A 21,237-nucleotide genomic window follows, 5' to 3' on the forward strand; every position below is an offset into this window, starting at 1 on the left:
CGTGATAGCGAAGCGAGGAATAGGGAGAGAGAGGAGTTGAACACGTGGCTGCAGGGATGGTGCAGGAGGGAGGGTTTTGGGTTCCTGGATAACTGGGGCTCTTTCTGGGGTAGGTGGGACCTCTACAAACAGGATGGTCTTCACCTGAACCAGAGGGGTACCAATATCCTGGGGGGGAGATTTGCTAGTGCTCTTCGGGGGGGTTTAAACTAATTCAGCAGGGGGATGGGAACCTAAATTGTAGTTCCAGTGTACAAGATGTTGAGAGTAGTGAGGTCAGGGATAAGGTTACAAGGACGCAAGAGGGCACTGGCAAGCAAGAACCTGGTTTAAAGTGTGTCTACTTCAACGCCAGGAGCATCCGGAATAAGGTGGGTGAGCTTGCAGCATGGGTTGGTACCTGGGATCTCGATGTAGTGGCCATTTCGGAGACATGGGTAGAGCAGGGGCAGGAATGGATGTTGCAGGTTCCGGTATTTAGATGTTTCAGTAAGAACAGAGAAGATGGTAAAAGAGGGGGGGGTGGTGTGGCATTGTTAATCAAGGAGAGTATTACAGCAACAGAAAGGACGTTTGAGGACTCGTCTACTGAGGTAGTATGGGCCGAGGTTAGAAACAGGAGAGGTGAGGTCACCCTGTTGGGAGTCTTTTATAGACCTCCAAATAGTTCCAGAGATGTAGAGGAAAGGATAGCGAAGATGATTCTCGACAGGGGCGAGAGTAACAGGGGAGTTGTTATGGGGGACTTTAACTTTCCAAATATCGACTAGAAATACTATAGTTCGAGTACTTTAGATGGGTCAGTTTTTGTCCAATGTGTGCAGGAGGGTTTTCTGACACAGTATGTAGACATGCCAACCAGGGGCGATGCCACATTGGATTTGGTACTGGGTAATGAACCCGGCCAGGTGTTAGATTTAGATGTAGGTGAGCACTTTGGTGATAGTGATCACAATTCGGTTAGGTTTACCTTAGCGATGGGCAGGGACAGGTATATACCGCAGGGCAAGAATTATAGCTGGGGGAAAGGAAATTATGATGCGATTAGGCAAGATTTAGGATGCGTAGGATGGGGAAGGAAACTGCAGGGGATGGGAACAATCGAAATGTGGAGCTTATTCAAAGAGCAGCTACTGCGTGTCCTTGATAAGTATGTACCTGTCAGGCAGGGAGGAAGTTGTACCACAAGGATCTGTTTTGGGGCTGTTTGTCATTTTTATAAATGACCTGGATGAGGGTGTAGAAGGGTGGGTTAGTAAATTTGCGGATGACACTAAGGTCGGTGGAGTTGTGGATAGTGCTGAAGGATGTTGTAGGGTACAGAGGGACATAGATAGGCTGCAGAGCTGGGCTGAGAGATGGCAAATGGAGTTTAATGCGGAAAAGTGCGAGGTGATTCACTTTGGAAGGAGTAACAGGAATGTAGAGTACTGGGCTAATGGGAAGATTCTTGGTAGTGTAGATGAACAGAGAGATCTTGGTGTCCAGGTGCATAAATCCCTGAAAGTTGCTACCCAGGTTAATAGGGCTGTTAAGAAGGCATATGGTGTGTTAGCTTTTATTAGTAGGGGGATCGAGTTTCGGAGCCACGAGGTCATGCTACAGCTGTACAAAACTCTGGTGAGACCGCACCTGGAGTATTGCGTGCAGTTCTGGTCACCGCATTATAGGAAGGATGTGGAAGCTTTGGAAAGGGTGCAGAGGAGATTTACTAGGATGTTGCCTGGTATGGAGGGAAGGTCTTACGAGGAAAGGCTGAGGGACTTGAGGTTGTTTTCGTTGGAGAGAAGGAGGAGGAGAGGTGACTTAATAGAGACATATAAGATAATCAGAGGGTTAGATAGGGTGGACAGTGAGAGTCTTTTTCCTCGGATGGTGATGGCAAACACGAGGGGACATAGCTTTAAGTTGAGGGGTGATAGATATAGGACAGATGTTAGAGGTAGTTTCTTTACTCAGAGAGTAGTAGGGGCGTGGAACGCCCTGCCTGCAGCAGTAGTAGACTCGCCAACTTTAAGGGCATTTAAGTGGTCATTGGATAGACATATGGATGAAAATGGAATAGTGTAGGTCAGATGGTTTCACAGGTCGGCGCAACATCGAGGCCAAAGGGCCTGTACTGCGCTGTAATGTTCTAATTCTTCTAATTCTAATTCTAATCCCAAATGCCTTCCTAACCACCTTATCTGCCTGTGCTGCTGCCTTCAGTGATCTATGGACAAGTACACTAAGATCCCTCTGTACTTCCTAGGGTCCTACCATCCATTGTATATTCCCTTGCCTTGTTAGTCCTCCCAAAATGCATCACCTCACACTTCTCAGGATTAAATTCCATTTGCCACTGCTCCGCCCATCTTACCAACCCATCTATATCGTCCGATAAGCTAAGGCTTTCCTCCTCATTATTTACGACGCCACTAATTTCCGTGTCATCTGCGAACTTACTGATCATACCTCCTGTATTCACGTCTAAATCATTAATGTACGCTACAAACAGTAAGGAACCCAGCACCAATCCCTGTGGTACACCACTGGTCACTGGCTTCCACTCGCAAAAACAACCCTCGACCATTACCCTCTGCCTCCTGCCACTAAGCCAATTTTGGATCCACTTTGCCAAATTTCCCTGGATCCCATGGGCTCTTACCTTCTTAACCAATCTCCCATGTGGGACCTTATCAAAAGCCTTACTGAAGTCCATATAGACTACGTCAACTGCTTTACCCTAATCTACACATCTAGTCACCTCCTCAAAAAAGTCAATCAAATTTGTTAGACACGATCTCCCCCTGACAAAGCCATGCTGACTATCCCTGACTAATCCCTGCCTCTCCAAGTGGAGATTAATCCTGTCCCTCAGAATTTTTTCCAATAGCTTCCCAACCACTGATATTAGATTCACCGGCCTGTAATTACCTGGTTTATCCCTGATACCATTCTTGAATAATGGTACCACATTTGCTATCCTCCAGTCCTCTGGTACCTCTCCTGTGGCCAGAGAGGATTTGAACATTTGTGTCAGAGCCCCTGCAATCTCCTCCTTTGCCTCACATAACAGCCTGGGATACATCTCATCTCGGCCTGGGGATTTATCCACTTTTAAGCCTGCTAAAACAGCTAATACTTCCTCCCTTTCAATGCTAATATGTTCAAGTATATCACAATCCCCCTCCCTGATCTCTACACCTCCAACATCCTTTTCCATAGTGAACACAAATGAAAAGTAATCATTTAAAGCCTCACCTACGTCCTCCGTCTCCACACACAGATTGCCACTTTGGTCCTTAATGGGCCCCACTCTTTCCCAGGTTATCCTCTTTCCCTTAACATACTTATAAAACGCCTTAGGATTTTCCTTTATCTTGCCCGCCAGTGTTTTTTCATGTCCCCGCTTCGATCTCCTAATTACTTTTTAAGTACCCCCCCCCCGCCCACACTTTAATGCATACAGGAGAGCTTTTTGAGCCAGTACGTAGAAAATCCTACAAAAGAAGGGGCAGTTCCGATGAAGGGTCGCTGACCCGAAACGTTAACTCTGCTTCTCTTTCCACAGATGCTGCCAGACCTGCTCAGTGGTTCCAGCATTTCTTGTTTTTATTTATATTTTATTTAGAGATACAGCACTGAAACAGGCCCTTCGGCCCACCGAGTCTGTGCCGACCAACAACCACCCATTTATGCTAACCCTACAGTAATCCCATATTCCCTATCACCTCCCTACGCTAGGGGCAATTTACAACGGCCAATTTACCTCTCACCTGCAAGTCTTTTGGATGTGGGAGGAAACCGGAGCACCCGGCGAAAACCCACGCAGACACAGGGAGAACTTGCAAACTCCGCACAGGCAGTACCCAGAATCGAACCCGGGTCCCTGGAGCTGTGAGGCTGCGGTGCTAACCACTGCGCCGCAGTGTCAGATTTCCAGCATCCGCAGTATTTTGCTTTTATAAAAGAAGGGGCAGTACTGGACCTAATCCTAGGGAATGTAGCCAGACAAGTGGTAGAAATGTCAGTGGGGGAGCATTTCAGGGATAGAGACGCACTCCTCTAATGCCTCCGCTGTTTTCAGCGTTCTGAATCTGCCAGAAGCCTCCTTTTTTTTTTTCCTGATCCAATTCTCTATATCCCTTTACATCCAGGGTTCCCTGGACTTGTTGGTCCTACCCTTCACCTTAACGGGTACATGTTGACTCTGAACTCTCACTATTTCCTCTTTGAATGACTCCCACTGGTCTGATGTAGACTTTCGTACAAGTAGCTGCTCCCAGTTCACTTTGGCCAGATCCTGTTTTATCATATTGAAATCGGCCTTCCCCCAATTCAGTCCCTTTATTTCTGGTCTATCTTTGTCCTTTTCCATAACTACCTTAAATCTTAGAGTTATGGTCTCTATCCCTGAAATGCTCCCCCACTGACATTTCTACCACTTGTCTGGCTTCATTGCCGAGGATTAGGTCCAGTACTGCCCCTTCTTTTGTAGGACTTTCTACGTACTGGCTCAAAAAGCTCTCCTGTATGCATTTTAAGAATTCCGCCCCCTTTAAGCCTTTTGCACTAAGACTATCCCAGTTGATTTGAGTTGGATGATCAACCATGATCATAATGAATGGCGGAGCAGGCTCGAAGGGCCAAATGGCCTACTCCTGCGCCTATTTTCTATGTTTCTATGATATTGGTGAAGCACAAATCCCCTACTATTATTACTCTATTATTTTTACACCTTTCTGAGATTTGCCTACATATCTGCTCCTCTAACTCTCCCTGACTGTTTGGAGTTCTGTAGTAAACTCCCAGCCAAGTGATTGCCCCCTTTTTGTTTTTAAGTTCTACCCATATGGACTCATTTGAGGAACCTTCTAAGCTATCATCCCTCCTTACTGCAGTAATTGACTCCTTGATCAACAGTGCAATGCCACCTCCTCTTTTACCCCCTCCCCTGTCACGCCTGAAGATTCTATACCCTGGAATATTGAGATGCCAGTCCTGCCCCTCCCTCAACCTCTGTGATAGCAATAATATCACAATGCCATGTGCTAATCAACGCCCTCAATTCATCTGCCTTACTAGTAAGACTCCTTGCATTAAAATAGATGCAATCCAGCCTTGCATTTTTCACTATATTTTATTTATTTAGAGATACAGCACTGAAACAGGCCCTTCGGCCCACCGAGTCTGTGCCGACCATCAACCACCCATTTATACTAATCCTACACTAATTCCATATTCCTACCACATCCCCATCTGTCCCTATATTTCCCTACCACCTACCTATACTAGGGGCAATCTATAATGGCCAATTTTACCTATCAACCTGCAAGTCTTTGGCATGTGGGAGGAAACCGGAGCACCCGGAGGAAACCCACGCAGACACAGGGAGAACTTGCAAACTCCACACAGGCAGTACCCAGAATTGAACCCGGGTCGCTGTGCCTTAACAGGTCTATATTTGCTCTGCCTTTCAGACTGACTCAGTTTCTCTTCTATATTTGACTGTGCATCAACCCTACTGTAACTCCATTCTGTACCCATCCCCCTGCCAAATTAGTTTCATCCCACCCCCTAACAGCACTAGCAAACCTCCCAGCAAAGATGTTGGTCCCATTCCGGTTCAGGTGCAACCTGTCCAACTTGTACAGGTCCCACCTTTGCCAGAAACAGACCCAGTGATCCAGGAAACTAAAGCCCTCCCTCCTGTGTCATCTCCTCAGCCACGCATTCATCTTCTCTATCTTCCGATTCCTATACTCACTAGCACGTGGCACCGGGAGTAATCCAGAGATTACAACCTTTGAGGTCCTGCTTTTTAATATGCTACCTAGCTCCCTAAATTCTTGTTGCAGGACCTCATCCCTCGTTCTACCTATGTCGTTGGTACCAATGTGTACCACGGCCTCTGACTGTTCACCCTCTCCCTTCAGAATGTCCTGCAGCTGCTCCGAGACATCCTTGACCCTAGCACCAGGGAGGCAACATACCATCCTGGAGTCTCGTTTGCGGCCACAGAAACGCCTATCTGTTCCCCTTACAATTGAATCTCATATCAGTATGGCTCTCCCACTCTTTTTCATCCCCTCCTGTGCAGCAAAGCCATCTGTGGTGCCACGAACTTGGCTGTTGCTGCTTTCCCCTGGGAGGCCATCCCCCCGCCTCGCCAACAGTATCCAAAGCGGTATATCTGTTTGAGAGGGGGATGGCCACAGGGGACTCCTACACTACCTGCCTGTGCCTACTACTACTCCTGGTGGTTATCCATTCCTTTACTGCCTCTGCAGCCATTACCCGCGGTGTGAGCACCTCGCTAAATGTGCTATCCACAACATCCTCAGCATCGCGGATGCGCCACAGTGAGTCCATCCACAGCTCCAGCTGCGCAATGCGATCAGCTAGTAGCTGCAGCTGGGCACACTTTCTGCACACATGATCGCTAGCGACACTGGAAGTGTCCCTGATTTCCCACACAGCGCAGGAGGAGCATACCATGGGGCTGAGCTCTCCTGCCGTGACTTAGCCTTAGATTAAGCTCCTTAGTTAATCCCTTTAATTTAGAATACTAATTACGCTATGGACCTTTATTCCACTCCAAACACTACCTATTGCAATCTAAAGTCCCTACCTTTACTTTTACTTCAGCGACTGAAAGTAGTAAAAAAGGGTAGAAATACCCACCTGTTCCTACTTACCAATCAGCTGCCTCCCCTTGCAACATATCACTTTCTGAACTGTGACGTTAGTCGTGGAACTCTCTCGCTGTGCCTGTGAGAGTGTGTGAGAGTATGCCTCTTTTAAGCCGCTGGAACTCCCGCTCGCTGGTGCTTGTCTCCTCGCAGGTCTGCCTTGGTCTCGCTGTTTCCCTGGCCTCTCGCAGCCTCCTTTAAGCCACTGGAACTCCTGCTCGCCGGTGCCTGTCTCCTCGCAGGTCCACTTTGGTCTCGCTTTTTCCCTGGCCTCTTGCAGCCTGTCTTAAGCCGCTGGAACTCCCGCTCGCCGGTGCCTGTCTCCTCGCATGTTCGCCTTGGTCTCGCTGTTTTCTAATACACTCTGTGAACTCATCTTCCAGGCCACCTTTGCCAATTTGATTTGTCCAATCGATGTGAAGATTAAAATCCCCCACGATTATTGCTATACCTTCTTTGCAAGCCCCCAATATTTCTTGATGTATAATCTGTCCTACTTTCTAGCTACTGTTAGGGGGTCTATAAATTACTCTCACCAGTGAATTCTATCTGTTTCTTATCTCCACCCAAACTGATTCTACATCTTCATCTTCTGAACTAAGATCATTTATCACCAGTGTACTGATCTCATCCTTTATTAACGGACCTACCCCACCTCATTTTCCTTTCCTCCTGTCCTTCAGAAATGTTAAATACCTTTGAACATTCAGATCCCAGCCTTGGTCACCTAACAACCATGTCTCTGTAATGGCTATCATATCATACTCATTTATTTCTATTTCTATTATCAATTCATCCATTCAGATAAGGAGCCTTTAATTCTGTCTTCTTACCATTTTTGCCCACTCTGACATTATATGCCCTGTCCTTTCCTGTCACATTCTGGTTCTCATTACTTGTATCTGCACTATTTCCTTGACCTTTCTCTTTAACTTTCCAAATCTCCCCTCACATGAACCCTCCCCACCCCCACTCCCAGTGCAGTTCAAGTGAAGCCTATCCCAACAGTACAGCTCCTTCTTTCCCCAGTACTGGTGCCAGTGCCCCATCAATACAGAAACCCATTTCTCCAATACGAATCTATGAGCCACGCATTCAACTCTTTAATCTTATTTAGCCTGTGCCAGTTTGCTCGTGGCTCAGGTAGTAATCTATAGATTATTACCTTTGTGGTTTCTGCTTTTTAATTTAGCCCCTAGATGCTCAGATTCCCTCAGCAAAACCTTTTTCATAGTCCTGCCTATATCGTTGGTACCCACATGCACCACGATAACTGTATCCTTCCCCTCCCAATCTAAGTTCCTCTTTAGCCCCGAGGAGATGTCCTTAACCCTGGCACGGGGCAGGCAACACAGCCTTCGGGATTCATGCTCTCAGCTGCAGAGAACAGTATCCCTCTAACTATACTGTCACCTACTACAACAACATTCCTTTTAACTCCATCCACTTGAATGGCCCCCTGCACCACTGTGCCATGGTCAGTTTGCTCATCCTCCCTGCAGTCCCCGCTCCAGACAAGCTGCAAAAACCTCAAACCTGTTAGACAATTGAAAGAGTTGAGGCTCCTCCAGTGCTACCTTCCGGATTGCCATACCTGCTTCATCATAGTCACACCCTCCTGTCCCTGATCACAGACCAAATATGAAGTACCTAGCCTAAGGGGTGGTGTGACTGCCTCTTGGAACAAAGTGTCCAGGTAACTTCCACCCTCCCTGGTGCATCGCAGTGTCTGAAGCTCAGACTCCAACTCATCAACCTTGAGCTGAAATAAAAACAAGAAATGCTGGAAATACTCAGCAGGTCTAGCAGCATCTGTGGAGAGAGAAGCAGAGTTAACGTATCAGGTCAGTGACCCTTCTTCAGAACTGGCAAATATTAGAAACCGTGTCCGGCCCATTTCCCACACCTCTACCCTCACCCCTTCCCCTTCCTCCCAGAACCGTGACAGGGTTCCCCTTGTCCTCACTTTCCACCCCATCAGCCTCCACATCCAAAGGATCATCCTCTGCCATTTTCGCCACCTCCAGCGTGATGCCACTACCAAACGCATCATCCCCTCCCTTCCCTTGTCAGCATTCCAAAGGGATCGTTCCCTCTGTGACACCCTGGTCCACCCCTCCATTACCCCACCATTTCGTCCCCTTCCCATGGCACCTTCCTATGCAATCGCAGGAGGTGTAATACCTGCCCATTTACCTCCTCTCTCCTCACTATCCCAGGTCCCAAGCACTCCTTTCAGGTGAAGCAGCGATTTACTTGTACTTTTTTCAATGTAGTATACTGTATTCGCTGCTCACAATGTGGTCTCCTCTACAATGGGGAGACCAAACGCAGACTGGGTGACCGCTTTGCAGAACACCTCCGCTCAGTCCACTAGCAGGACCCCGAGCTTCCGGTTGCTTGCCATTTCAACACTCTCCACTGCTCTCGTGCTCACATCTCTGTCCTGAGATTGTTGCACTGTTCCAGTGAACATCAACACAAGCTCGAGGAACAGCATCTCATTTACCGATTAGGCACACTACAGCCTGCCGGACTGAACATTGAGTTCAATAATTTCAGACGGGCCCCCCATTTTTTAAAAGTTATTTTTAGTTTTTTTTTTTTCTTTTTCCTTTTTTTATATATGTATTTTTTTGTGTTTATTTTATTTCATCTTAGTTTGTTCAGTTTGCTTACCCACTGTTTTTTTTCATGTTTGTACTTACGGCTGTTCAATTTTCAGTCCGTTAACACCCTATCTGTACTAATGCTTTGTCTTTCAACACACCATTAGCATATTGTTTGCCTTTGCTCCACGATCTTCTGGACAGCTATTCTGTGACCTTGTCTGGTCAGCTATTCTGGTCGCCACACTACCAGAAGGACGTGGAGGCTTTGGAGAGGGTACAGAGGAGGTTTACCAGGATGTTGCCTGGTCTGGAGGGCATTAGCTGTGAGGAGAGGTTGGAAAAATTCGGATTGTTTTCACTGGAACGACGGAGGTGGAGGGGCTACATGATAGAGGTTTACAAAGTTATGAGCGGCACGGACAGAGTGGATAGTCAGAAGCTTTTTCCCAGGGTGGAAGAGTCAGTTACTAGGGGACATAGGTTTAAGGTGCGAGGGGCAAAGTTTAGAGGCCATGTGCGAGGCATGTTTTTTACACAGAGGGTGGTGAGTGCCTGGAACTTGCTGCCAGGGGAGGTGGTGGAAGCAGATACGATAGCGACGTTTAAGAGACATCTTGACAAATATATGAATAGGAAGGGAATAGAGGGATATGGGCCCTGGAAGTGCAGAAGGTGTTAGTCTCGGCAGGCATCAAGATCGGCGCAGGCTTGGAGCACCGAATGGCCTGTTCCTGTGCTGTACTGTTCTTTGTTCTTTGTCCTATCTGCACCTTCTCCTTTGTTATCTCTTGCCCCACCCCCACCTTACTTGCTTATAACCTTTTACATTTTTAATATTTGCCAGTTCTGAAGAAGGGTCACTGACCTAAAACGTTAACTCTGCTTCTCTTTCCACAGATGCTGCCAGACCTGCTGAGTATTTCCAGCATTTATTTTTTTTATTTAGAGATACAGCACTGAAACAGGCCCTTCGGCCCACCGGGTCTGTGCCGACCATCAATCACCCATTTATACTAATCCTGCACTAATCCCATATTCCTACCACATCCTCACCTGTCCCTATATTCCCCTACCACCTACCTATACTAGTGGCAATTTATAATGGCCAATTCACCTATCAACCTGCAAGTCTTTTGGCTGTGGGAGGAAACCGGAGCACCCGGAGGAAACCCATGCAGACACAGGGAGAACTTGCAAACTCCACACAGGCAGTACCCAGATTTGAACCCAGGTCGCTGGAGCTGTGAGGCTGCGGTGCACACCACTGCGCCACTGTGCAGCATCCGCAGTATTTTGCTTTTATAACCTTGAGCTGAAGTTCCTCGAGCTGCAGACACTTAACGCAGATGTGGTTGCTGCGGATCTCTCTGGTGTCCACCAGCTCCCACATGCTACAATTGCTACACATCACCTGCCTTACCATCTTCACTTTTTTTTTAACAAATTAGGTTAAGAAATATCGCTCCACAATTATCTGTAGTTATATCAATTGGTTTCACTAGTTATAGCTATAAATTTAATGCAACACTTGTATCTCCCAAGTTAAACTACTGTTACCATTTAGAGAGAAAGAAAACATAAAACTCACCAACCATTCAGCTGCCTGCTCAGCTAATTAAAGAAACAAGGCGGGGAAGGAGGCGGGGGGAAACAAACCAGCAGAAAAAACACAAAGAAAGAAAAAAGTGGGGGCAGAGGTTATGACCTAAAATTGTTGAACTCAATGTTGAGGCCTGAAGGCTGTAAAGTGCCCAGTCGAAAGATGAGATGCTGTTCCTGGAGCTTGTGTTGAGCTTCATGGGAACATTGTAGTAGGCCAAGGACAGAAAGATCAGAGGGGGAGCACGGTGAAGAATTGAAATGACAAGCAACAAGAAGCTTAGGGTCATGCTTGTGGACTGAATGGAGGTGTCCTAGGCCCAACCATTCTTCAGCTGCTTCATCAATGACCTTCCCTCCATCATAAGGTGAGAAGTGAGGATGTTCGCTGATGGATGTTCACCATTCACAACTCCTCAGATACTGAAGCAGCCGTGTCCAGATGCAGCAAGACTTGGACAACATCCAGGCTTGGGCTAATAAGTGGAAAGTAACATTTGTGCCACACAAGTGCCAGGCAATGACCATCACAAGCAAGAGAGAATCTAACCATCTCTCCTTGGTGTCCAATGGCATTACCATTGCTGAATCCCCCACTATCAACATCCTGGGGGTTGCCTTTGACCAGCCACATAAATGATATGACTACAAGAGCAGGTCAGAGGCTAGGAATTCTGCAGCGACTAACTCACTACCTGTCTCCCCAATGCCTGTCCACCATCTACAAGGCATAAGTCAGGAGTGTGATGGAATACTCTCCACTTGCCTGGGTGGGTGCAGCTCCAACAACACTCAAGAAGCTCGACACCATCCAGGACAAAGCAGCCCACTTGACTGGCACCCCATCCATTACCTTCACCATTCATTCCCTTCACTACTGATGCACAGTGGCAGCAGTGAGTACCATCTACAAGATGCACTGCAGCAACTCACCAAGGCTCCTTCGACAGCACCTTCCAAACCCACGACCTCTACCACCTAGAAGAACAAGGGCAGCAGATACGTGGGAACATCACCACCTGCAAGTTCCCCTCCAAGCTACACACCATCCTAACTTGGAACTATATCGCCATTCCTTCACTGTCGCTGGGTCAAAATCCTGGAACTCCCTTCCTAACAGCACTGTGAGTGTACCTACATCCCATGGACTGCAGCAGTTCAAGAACGCAGCTCACCACCACCTTCTCAAGAGCAATTAGGGATGGGCAATAAATGCTGTCCTAGCCAGTGACGACCACATTACATGAACGAATAAAAAAAAAGTTCCACAAAGTGGAAGAGGTGATCACGTTGTGAGTCGTGAATACAGTGGACTAGATTGAAGGAAGTACAAGTAAATTGCTGTTTCACTTGGGAGGAGTGTTTGGGGCCCTGGATGTTGAGAAGGGAGGAGGTAAAAGGGCAGGTGTTGCATCTCCTGCACTTTTATGGAATGGTACCATTGGAAAGCGAGGATGTTTTGGCAGTGACTGAGGAGTGGACCAGGGTGTTGCGGAGGGAACGGTCCCTTCGGAATGCTGGAAGGAGAGAGGAGGGAAGATGTGTTTGGCAACATGCTGGAGGTGGTGGAAATGGTGGAGGATGATCCATTGAATACGGAGGCTGGTGGGGTGCAAGGTGAGGACAAAGGGAGCCCTACCATGGTTCTGGGAGGGAGGGGAAGGGGTGAGAGCAGAAGTGCATGAAATAGATCGGACACAGTTGAGGGCCCTGTCAACCATTGTGGAGGGGGGGGAATCCTTAGTTGAAGGAAAAGGAAGACATATCAGAAGTGTTAGCATGGAAGGTTGCATCGTTCGAACAGATACAACGGAGAAAGAGAAACCCATCTGGAGTAACTGCATTCAGTTTTCAGCACTACATCTCAAGAAAGATATATTGGTCTAGGAAGGTATACATCGCAGATTCACCAGAAAGATATTGGGCGTTAAAGGGTTTAATGATGAGAACAAGTTGTATGAACATGACTTGTTGTTCCCTTGAGTTTAGAAGGTTGACAGATAATCTGATCGAGGTGATCAAGGTGGACTTGAGGAGCTGGTCAGTTCTTTTTACTGTAATATCATTTTCTTGATGGCCTCATTAAACTATCTCATTGAACATTTCTTTCCATCCAGACTGTAAGCTCCCACAGTGAGAAGATTGCAGCAGAAGAGATAAAATGCAAAATAATGGCAGAAGGTGCCCAAAAGGAACTGGATGAGGCCATGCCAGCACTGCAGGAGGCTATGAAGGTATGGAACTGGAAATAAATGAAAACGACTTAGTCACACAGCCTCCCTCATCTGCTGCTTCTTCACACCCTGTGCTGTTACAGAATGTCACATTAGGTTGTGTGTCAGCTTGGCTCAGCTAGTGGCACTCTCACCCATGGGGTGAAAGGTTGCTAGTTCAATTCCCACATCTGGAGTTTGAGCTGAGGGGAGTGCTGCGCTAGCAGGTGTGCCACCCTTTGGATGGGGAGGTGAAGCAGAGGCCCTAGTCTGCATGTTAAGTTATTTAGTCTCAGTCGCACTGTCACTTGATAATCAAGGGTGTTAAACAGAAGCCTGCATGTAATACATGCAGAAGACTCATGTGGATGTAGAACTGTACATGAAACCAAAGGCAGATGAACAAGGAGGAGAGAACAAGTTAGTTGCACTTGCAGTGTTTTAGTCAAACTAACTGGAAGCGAAACACCAAACATTTGCAAAATATTCAAAAGAAATTTGCAGTGCTTCATCTGCTAATCTTCATAATATTGTAGTATCCTACATCCTTCCTGTGAAAGAGCTCTTTGAAAGAGCTATCCAATTAGTCCCACGCTCTTGATCTTGCCCCACAGTCCTGCAAATTTTTCCTTTCAAGTACTTATCCAATTCCCTTTTGGAAGTTACTGTTGAATCTGCTTCCACTGCCCTTTCAGGCAGCGCATTCCAGATCACAACAACTCACTGTGCTTCAAACAAAATCTCCTCATCTGCCCCTCTGGTTCCTTTGCCAATTACCTTAAGTCTGTGTACTCTGGTTACTGACCAGTGGAAGCAGAGTAGATAGGGAGAAACTATCAAGACCTGTTATGATTTTGAAAACCTCTACCAAGTCTCCCCTTGACCTTCTCTGCTCGAAGGAGAACAATCTCAGTTTCTCCACATAACTTAAGTCTCTCATCCCTGATACCATTCTAGTAAATCTCCTCTACACCCTCTCCAAGGCCCCGACATCCTTCCTAAAGAGTGGTGCCCAAAATTGGACACAATACTCCAGCTGGGGCTCAACTAGTGTTTTATCAATAAATATAAATAAAGAAGTTATTTTCTGAGGTACATCACAATTTTCCAAGGCATGTCTACCTTCCAGCCAATACTAGTTGTAAAAGGCACGGCTTGCTAGGGTTGAGTTAGCTATGTGGAGTAACACGCTGTCTCAATCCTTTACATTCTAGGCTCTGGAATCCTTGAATAAAAAGGACATGACTGAAATCAAATCATACGGCCGCCCTCCTGTCCTCGTCGAGACTGTGATGCAAGCAGTCATGATTCTTCGAGGATCAGAGCCAACCTGGGCTGAGGCCAAGAAGCAGCTGGGTAAGAGGCCAGTTCTGTTGCTGACTGGTTGTATGGGTGGACGGAGACAGTTTGGTGGCCAGGTGGATTAGTTAATGTTTCAAGATATATGTTTTTGACACAAATCTAATCAGCAAAACCTGTAAAAGGGATGAATTAATGATTTTTTTCTATCCAATCAAAATGCCAGCAGGGCAATTGTCCGTTTATTTCATGTCCGATCACTGGGTGCATTCCCAGGTAAGCACAGTGTCAAGTACCCTTGTGCAAAAGACAGTGAGGTGTTACTGATCCTTCATAAATACAAGACTGATCCCTATTGGCTGTTAGCACAGCTGCTGATGAGGTGACAGGTACCCGTCGGGTGTTGATGAGGTGACGGGTGTTGATGGGGTTACTGGTATCCATCTGGTTTTGATGAGGTGGCGGGTACCCGTCTGGTTTTGATGAGGTGACGGGTACCCGTCGGGTGTTGATGGGGTGACTGGTATCCATCTGGTTTTGATGAGGTGGCGGGTACCTGTCTGGTGTTGATGAGGTGACGGGTACCTGTCTAGTGTTAATGAGGTTAATGAATGTTTTTCAGGTGAGGGAACCTTCATTAAGCAGCTCATTAATTTCGACAAAGACAATATCTCCGACAAAGTGCTGAAGAAAATTGGAACGTACTGCGCACAACCAGACTTCCAGCCAGAAATCGTTGGTCGTGTGTCTGTGGCTGCCAAATCCCTCTGTATGTGGGTCCTTGCCATGGAGGTGAGTACTTTTTCAGTTCCACATCTCTCCTCCTTTCACCCTTTTCTTGGTTCTCTATTTATTCAGCTTTTGCTTGCTATTTTTCTCACTCACTCTCTTTTTCTTTCTATCATGTTCTCAGCTTTTGAGTCTTTGTCTCTGCTTCTCTTTCTTCAATCTCTCTTTCTCACTATCCCTCTATCTCTCAACCAAATTGCTAATGAATTATAAATCTAGGTGGATAAAATAAAATGCATTTTAACTGAAACATGTTTGGATGTTCCTGTTTTTAATGTTAGTGAGGACATGATGGTTTTGTGTATGGGAATCTGAGGCTTTACCAATAGTGTGCCTGGGCTCTGTCAATGGAAATATAATGCTAGACAAGAATGGACATGGAGAACCGGATACAAAAGCCTTTAAAAGCAGCATTCATATGTTTAGGTGCTAACTGGATCTGCAGTGAATTCTTTGTCTAACTTACGTTCTCTCTATCTCTACCCACAGCTGTATGGCAGACTGTACCGTGTGGTTGAACCCAAGCGAATTCGCCTGAGGGACGCCATGGCACAGCTGGCAGAGAAGCAGGCGTCGCTTGCTGATGCACAGGCTAAGTTAAGAGAGGTCCGTGCTGCAGTGTCGTAATATTCTACAGTTGCTATGTTGATCCTCTGCTTCCCATTTACAGCTAGCTAGAAACAATGGAAAGCTCCGAAATTTCATACCCTCATCCTAAGGCCAGCCATTGGCCACTCTCTTTACAGTTTCTTTTGCTGAATTTTTACCATCTTTTCAATCAAGCTGTGCAACTTTTCACCAAAATACCCTGGGATTTTTTTCCCGCTCCAGATTCTCCTCTTCACTCAAAGTTGCTGGCACACACTGCAACTTCATTCTACATATATTGCCCAATTTCAGGCAGTCATATTGAGAGCCTATTCACCTGTGGAGGGCATCACAGCCAAGTCTGATCATGGTTTCACTTGGCATCCACAGACACATACTTAGTAGCGGGGATTAGTGAATATTGAGTCACATGATTTATATTAAAATGCCATTGAGTCACCTGTCAATAATATTCATTCATAGAATCATACAATGATTCAGAAATAGGTCATTTAGCCCATCGTCCCTGTCCCTTCTCTTTCCCCATAGCCCTAATAATTTTTCCTCTTCAAGTATTTATCCAATTCCCATTTGAAAGTTACTATTGAATCTGCTTCCATGGCCCTTTCAGGCAGCGCGTTCCAGATCACAACAACTCACTGTGTAAAAAAAATTCTCCTCATCTCTTCTCTGGTTTTTTTGCCAATCACCTTAAATCTGTCTCCTTTGGTTACCGACCCTCCTGCCACTAGAATCGGTTTTATTTACTCTATCAAAACCCTTTGTGATTTTGAACACTTCTATTAAATCCCTTCTTAACCTTCTATGCTGCAAGGAGAACAATCCCAATTCTTTGTGATATTCTTCAGGACTCCAAATAATTGGCATGGTGGGTTTTCAGTCTCAGCCTCAGCGATGCTGCTGCGTGGTGGTCTGATGTTCCACCTCAAATGAGGGTGGTGAGATCGTCACACTCTGATACCTGTGCTCCTTCCCAACTGCTGGTCCAAGGACAGTTGCAGACCGAGGTCCAGGGACAGTCCCGCCTGCCTTTAGAGGACAGAACTCCAGTTATGGGAAAATAAGGAAACTTCAAGGTGACCTTATTAAAGTATTTGAAGTTAAAAAGTGGACTGACAAAGTTCCACCAGACAAATTCTTCACTCTGGTACCAAGTGATGCATGTTAAAAATTGGGTAGTTTTGAGTAAGGGAGGTTGGGGCGAACCTTTTCATCCAAAGACTATTAGAATAGTGGACTGAATTACTGGTGAAGGCCATTTGAAGATGACATTGTTAATTGGCTGAAGAGATCTCTGGGAAGGGATTGAGTGAGGTGGTGAGATTATTCTGAGAGGGAGACATGCTTGTTGGGCTAATGGCCTTTACCTGTTGCTAAAATGTACTTTTTCTCAATGGAGGCAATAGAAAAGAAAAGGGAGCTGTGAGTGTGACACACTTTACCTGATCATCCATCCAGCCTCCTTCATAGTCCAAGCATTCCATCACTTCCAGGGTTTTCTTTCTAAGCAGCACCGGGGCTGTTTCAGAGAGAAGATCCCCCAAAAAGCCCGTTGCTTTCAGGTAAATCCAATCCTAATCTAAAACTGTACAACTAGGAACATCCACAGAGGGAATGTGAACTGACAGAGTGTGAGACAACAGTGTTGTCAAATTCAAAAGGGAGCTGGAAAGATATTTGTCAAAGAAAGGGAGTGGGGTGTGAGAGAGATATAGAGAATAGAGAACTTTAGGACTGGGTGGGTGGGTTGCAGTTGTCTTTTCTAGTCTTGTAGCTGCTTATGTTTTGAATGCAGTAAATTGTAAAATGCACACAACTGCTACCCCTGACGATTGAGGTGCTGGACTGCGGCAGTTACTTTCAGTGTGCTTTTCCACTTCCTCTTTCAGGTGGCTGAGAAGCTGGAAATGTTGAAGAAACAATATGATGAAAAACTGGCTCAAAAGGAGGATCTGCGCAAAAGGTCAGAGGAGATGGAGATCAAACTGGACCGTGCAGATAAGCTGCTGTCTGGTCTAGCTGCAGAAAAAGGACGCTGGGAACAGACTGTGAAGGTGAGGAGCTGTATGCAGTGACTGTGCAGATTGTCCAACTGGACTAAAACACCTTCCATCTCTCTCCTTTCATATTCCTGCTCTTTCTTTATCTTCCATCGCCCCCCCCCCCCACTCCGTCCAATTTTGTATCTTTCTTTTTGGTATATACCCTCAATGACAGATCATTCTCATTGTACTTCTTTCCCCCTCCACCGACATCAACATCAACTTGCATTTATAGTGAGTTTAAGCTAGGAGACACCCCCCCGGCCTTAGATGTTTCTCAGAGGTGAAAACAGATGGCGAGCAGTAACAGGGAGAGGAATTGGGTGACCAAAGAGGTAGGTTTTGAGCAGGCTTTTCAAGGTGGGAGAGAAGTAGCTGGGCAAACAGATTTAGGGAGGAAGTTCCAGAGTGAGAGGCCATGGTGACCAATGGTGCAGGGGAGGTAGGGAGCAGTGCAAAGAATGGAAAGGTTGGAGGATGCATGCTGATATGTAGAGCCAAAAGAGGCTTCTGGGATAGGGAGCAAGGCTGCAGGGTTCTGTTAAAGAACATGAAGATTTTTAAATTTAGTGCATTGAGGACCAGGTGAGAGGGGAATATGATTGAATGTGGAGGATATAACTCAGGGTGAATTTAGTAGAATGAAGCTGGGGGCACCAACAAGTGAACAATGGAAAAGTCCAACTTAGGCATAACAAGGACTTGGCTGAGGGTATCAGGTTAACTATCTCAGAGTTTTACTGTCACTTTACAAAGAATATCAAATCTCACTAGGAACCAGTTCAAAACTAAAAGGAGCAGGGGACTCCTTCAACAATTCATGGTAAACAGTGCTGAGTCAGTCACTCTCAGCCTAGACTGCAGTGGGAGCACTCCAAATGATGTCAGGACAGGCTCTTGGTCACTAATTACATGTGCAGACCTTAAGTAAGGACCAGATCAGGCTCTAATTTGATGTCCTCTGAAACCTTAGCTTGCTGGTGCTCGCGATTCCTGCGAGCGCTCCTCCTCCTATTTGCCTTCACTGCAGCAGCAGCTCTGTGTGCTCCCCTCTCCTGAGCTGCCATCTCAAAGAACAGTACAGCACAGGAACAGGCCATTCGGCCCTCCAAGCCTGCGCCAAACTTGATGCCTGCCTAAACTAAAACCTTCTGCACTTCTGGGGTCTGTATCCCTCTATTCCCATCCTATTCATGTATCTCCTCTTCCTCCAGTGACAGTAGAGTTGCTGGAAGGAGTGCCAGGTTGAAAGTCTGCTGTCAGAAGCCCTTTGGGAGTTTGGAGCGTTCCACAGCGATTAGATGAATTCTGAAATGGTTTAAATAGCAACAACCCTTTCAGTATATCATCCAAGGGCAGCTGGCAATCCCTTTGCCTATTGCTGGACATCCAACTTGTACCGCCCCTGCTGTGTGGAGGAACTGGAGGTGACAACACAGGTAGAGAATGACATAGGGCATCTGAAGGCATATTTGGCTGCTTACATTGCAGCCCACTGGGACATTGCATTGGATGGGCCACAAGCAGAATGCAAGACGGTGCTCAGTGTTTAAAAACAGTATGTTTCATTTCACTACTGCTCAATTAATGCTGAAAAACAGGGAGTTGCTGAGACAAAGAATCACCCCTATTCTCTCCAAAACAGCTCCTTATCCATTTGAAGATACATAAATGCCACTTGGCGATGATTCTAGTTGGCTAGTATAGCTACATTTGGGGTGTCACAGAAGCATTTGTCTGGGAATAACTGTACGGCAGTCAGTTGTTATAAAATCTCTCTATGGAACCCATATAACACTTTACATTCCAACATCAAAATTGCTCGAGTGCTGTTTTAACAGCATTGTTCACCCTCGCACGGTCAGCCCCAACAGTGGTTTTTCTGTTTTATGCCAGGGTCTCGAATCGGACATGGGTTACTTGGTTGGCGACTGCCTGCTGGCCTCAGCCTTCCTCTCGTACATGGGCCCTTTCCTATCCAGTTATCGTGATGACATTGTTACTGATATCTGGATGAAGGAGGTGAGTGCTAGATTTCAACTATCCTGCTTCATTGTAACTGAGGGCCAGCATTTTGTTTGTTGTTGCAAAACCCAACTGGTATCTCTGGGTTATTGGGTCAGTAACTGGTATCTCTGGGTTATCGGGTCAGTGACTGGTATCTCTGGGTTATCGGGTCAGTGGCTGGTATGTCTGGGGTTATCAGTGACCTGGGGTCCGTTATCAGTGACGGATGTTTCCGGGATATCAATGACCGGGGATCTGGGTTATCAGTGACCGGGGGTCTGGGTTATCGGGTCGGTGACTGGTGTCTCCGGGTTATCAGTGACCGGGGGTCTGGGTTATCAGTGACGAATGTTTCCGGGTTATCAGTGACTGGGGATCCGGCTTATCAGTGACCGGTGTTTCCGGGTTATCAGTGACCGGTGTCTCCGGGTTATCAGTGACCGGGGGTCTGGGTTATCATGACGAATGTTTCCGGGTTATCAGTGACCAGGAATCCGGCTTATCAGTGACCGGTGTCTCCGGGTTATCTGTGATCGGTGTCTCTGGGTTATCGGGTTGGTGACCAGTGTTTCCAGATTATCGGGTCAGTGACCAGTGTGTCCGGATTATCAGTGACCAGTGTCTCTGGGTTATCGGCTCAGTGACTGGTGTCTCTGGGTTATCGGCTCAGTGACCGGTGTCTCTGGGTTATCAGTGACCGGTGTCTCTGGGTTATCGGGTTGGTGACCAGTGTTTCCAGATTATCGGGTCAGTGACCAGTGTGTCTGGATTATCAGTAACCAGTGTCTCTGGGTTATCGGCTCAGTGACTGGTGTCTCTGGGTTATCGGCTCAGTGACCAGTGTGTCCGGATTATCAGTGACCGGTGTCTCTGGGTTATCGGGTCAGTGACCAGTGTCTCTGGGTTATCGGGTCAGTGACCGGTCTTTCTGGGTTATCGGGTCGGTGACTGGTGTCTCCGGGTTATCAGTGACCGGGGGTCTGGGTTATCAGTGACGAATGTTTCCGGGTTATCAGTGACTGGGAATCCGGCTTATCAGTGACCGGTGTCTCTGGGTTATCAGTGACCAGTGTCTCTGGGTTATCGGGTCAGTGACCGGTGTCTCTGGGTTATCGGGTCAGTGACCGGTCTTTCTGGGTTATCGGGTCGGTGACTGGTGTCTCCGAGTTATCAGTGACCGGGGGTCTGGGTTTTCAGTGACGAATGTTTCCGGGTTATCAGTGACTGGGAATCCGGCTTATCAGTGACCGGTGTCTCTGGGTTATCAGTGACCAGTGTCTCTGGGTTATCGGGTCAGTGACCGGTGTCTCTGGGTTATTGGGTCGGTGACTGGTATCTCCGGGTTATCAGTGATCGGTGTCTCTGGGTTATCGGGTCAGTGACCAGTGTGTCC

The 21,237-nt window shown here is 46.8% G+C and overlaps 2 protein-coding genes across 2 annotated transcripts in view; one reads left to right on the forward strand and one right to left on the reverse strand.

Annotated features, from left to right (window-relative positions):
- dnah2 (dynein, axonemal, heavy chain 2) overlaps positions 1 to 20,488 on the forward strand; it is a 178,845-nt gene extending 158,357 nt beyond the window's left edge. The window contains exons 62-68 of the mRNA XM_068023578.1: positions 13,003 to 13,119; positions 14,313 to 14,454; positions 15,020 to 15,189; positions 15,676 to 15,792; positions 17,685 to 17,849; positions 19,734 to 19,859; positions 20,411 to 20,488. Of these exons, the coding sequence (XP_067879679.1) occupies positions 13,003 to 13,119; positions 14,313 to 14,454; positions 15,020 to 15,189; positions 15,676 to 15,792; positions 17,685 to 17,849; positions 19,734 to 19,859; positions 20,411 to 20,488 (915 nt within the window). The remainder of the gene's footprint in view (positions 1 to 13,002; positions 13,120 to 14,312; positions 14,455 to 15,019; positions 15,190 to 15,675; positions 15,793 to 17,684; positions 17,850 to 19,733; positions 19,860 to 20,410) is intronic.
- Positions 20,489 to 20,502: 14 nt separating this feature from the next.
- LOC137357325 (disks large homolog 1-like) overlaps positions 20,503 to 21,237 on the reverse strand; it is a 377,389-nt gene continuing 376,654 nt past the window's right edge. Inside the window, exon 7 of the mRNA XM_068023579.1 lies at positions 20,503 to 20,550. Coding sequence (XP_067879680.1) covers positions 20,503 to 20,550 — 48 coding nt within the window. The remainder of the gene's footprint in view (positions 20,551 to 21,237) is intronic.

This window comes from Heterodontus francisci, chromosome 48 (genome assembly GCF_036365525.1).
Source record: "Heterodontus francisci isolate sHetFra1 chromosome 48, sHetFra1.hap1, whole genome shotgun sequence".
Lineage (NCBI taxonomy): Eukaryota > Metazoa > Chordata > Chondrichthyes > Heterodontiformes > Heterodontidae > Heterodontus > Heterodontus francisci.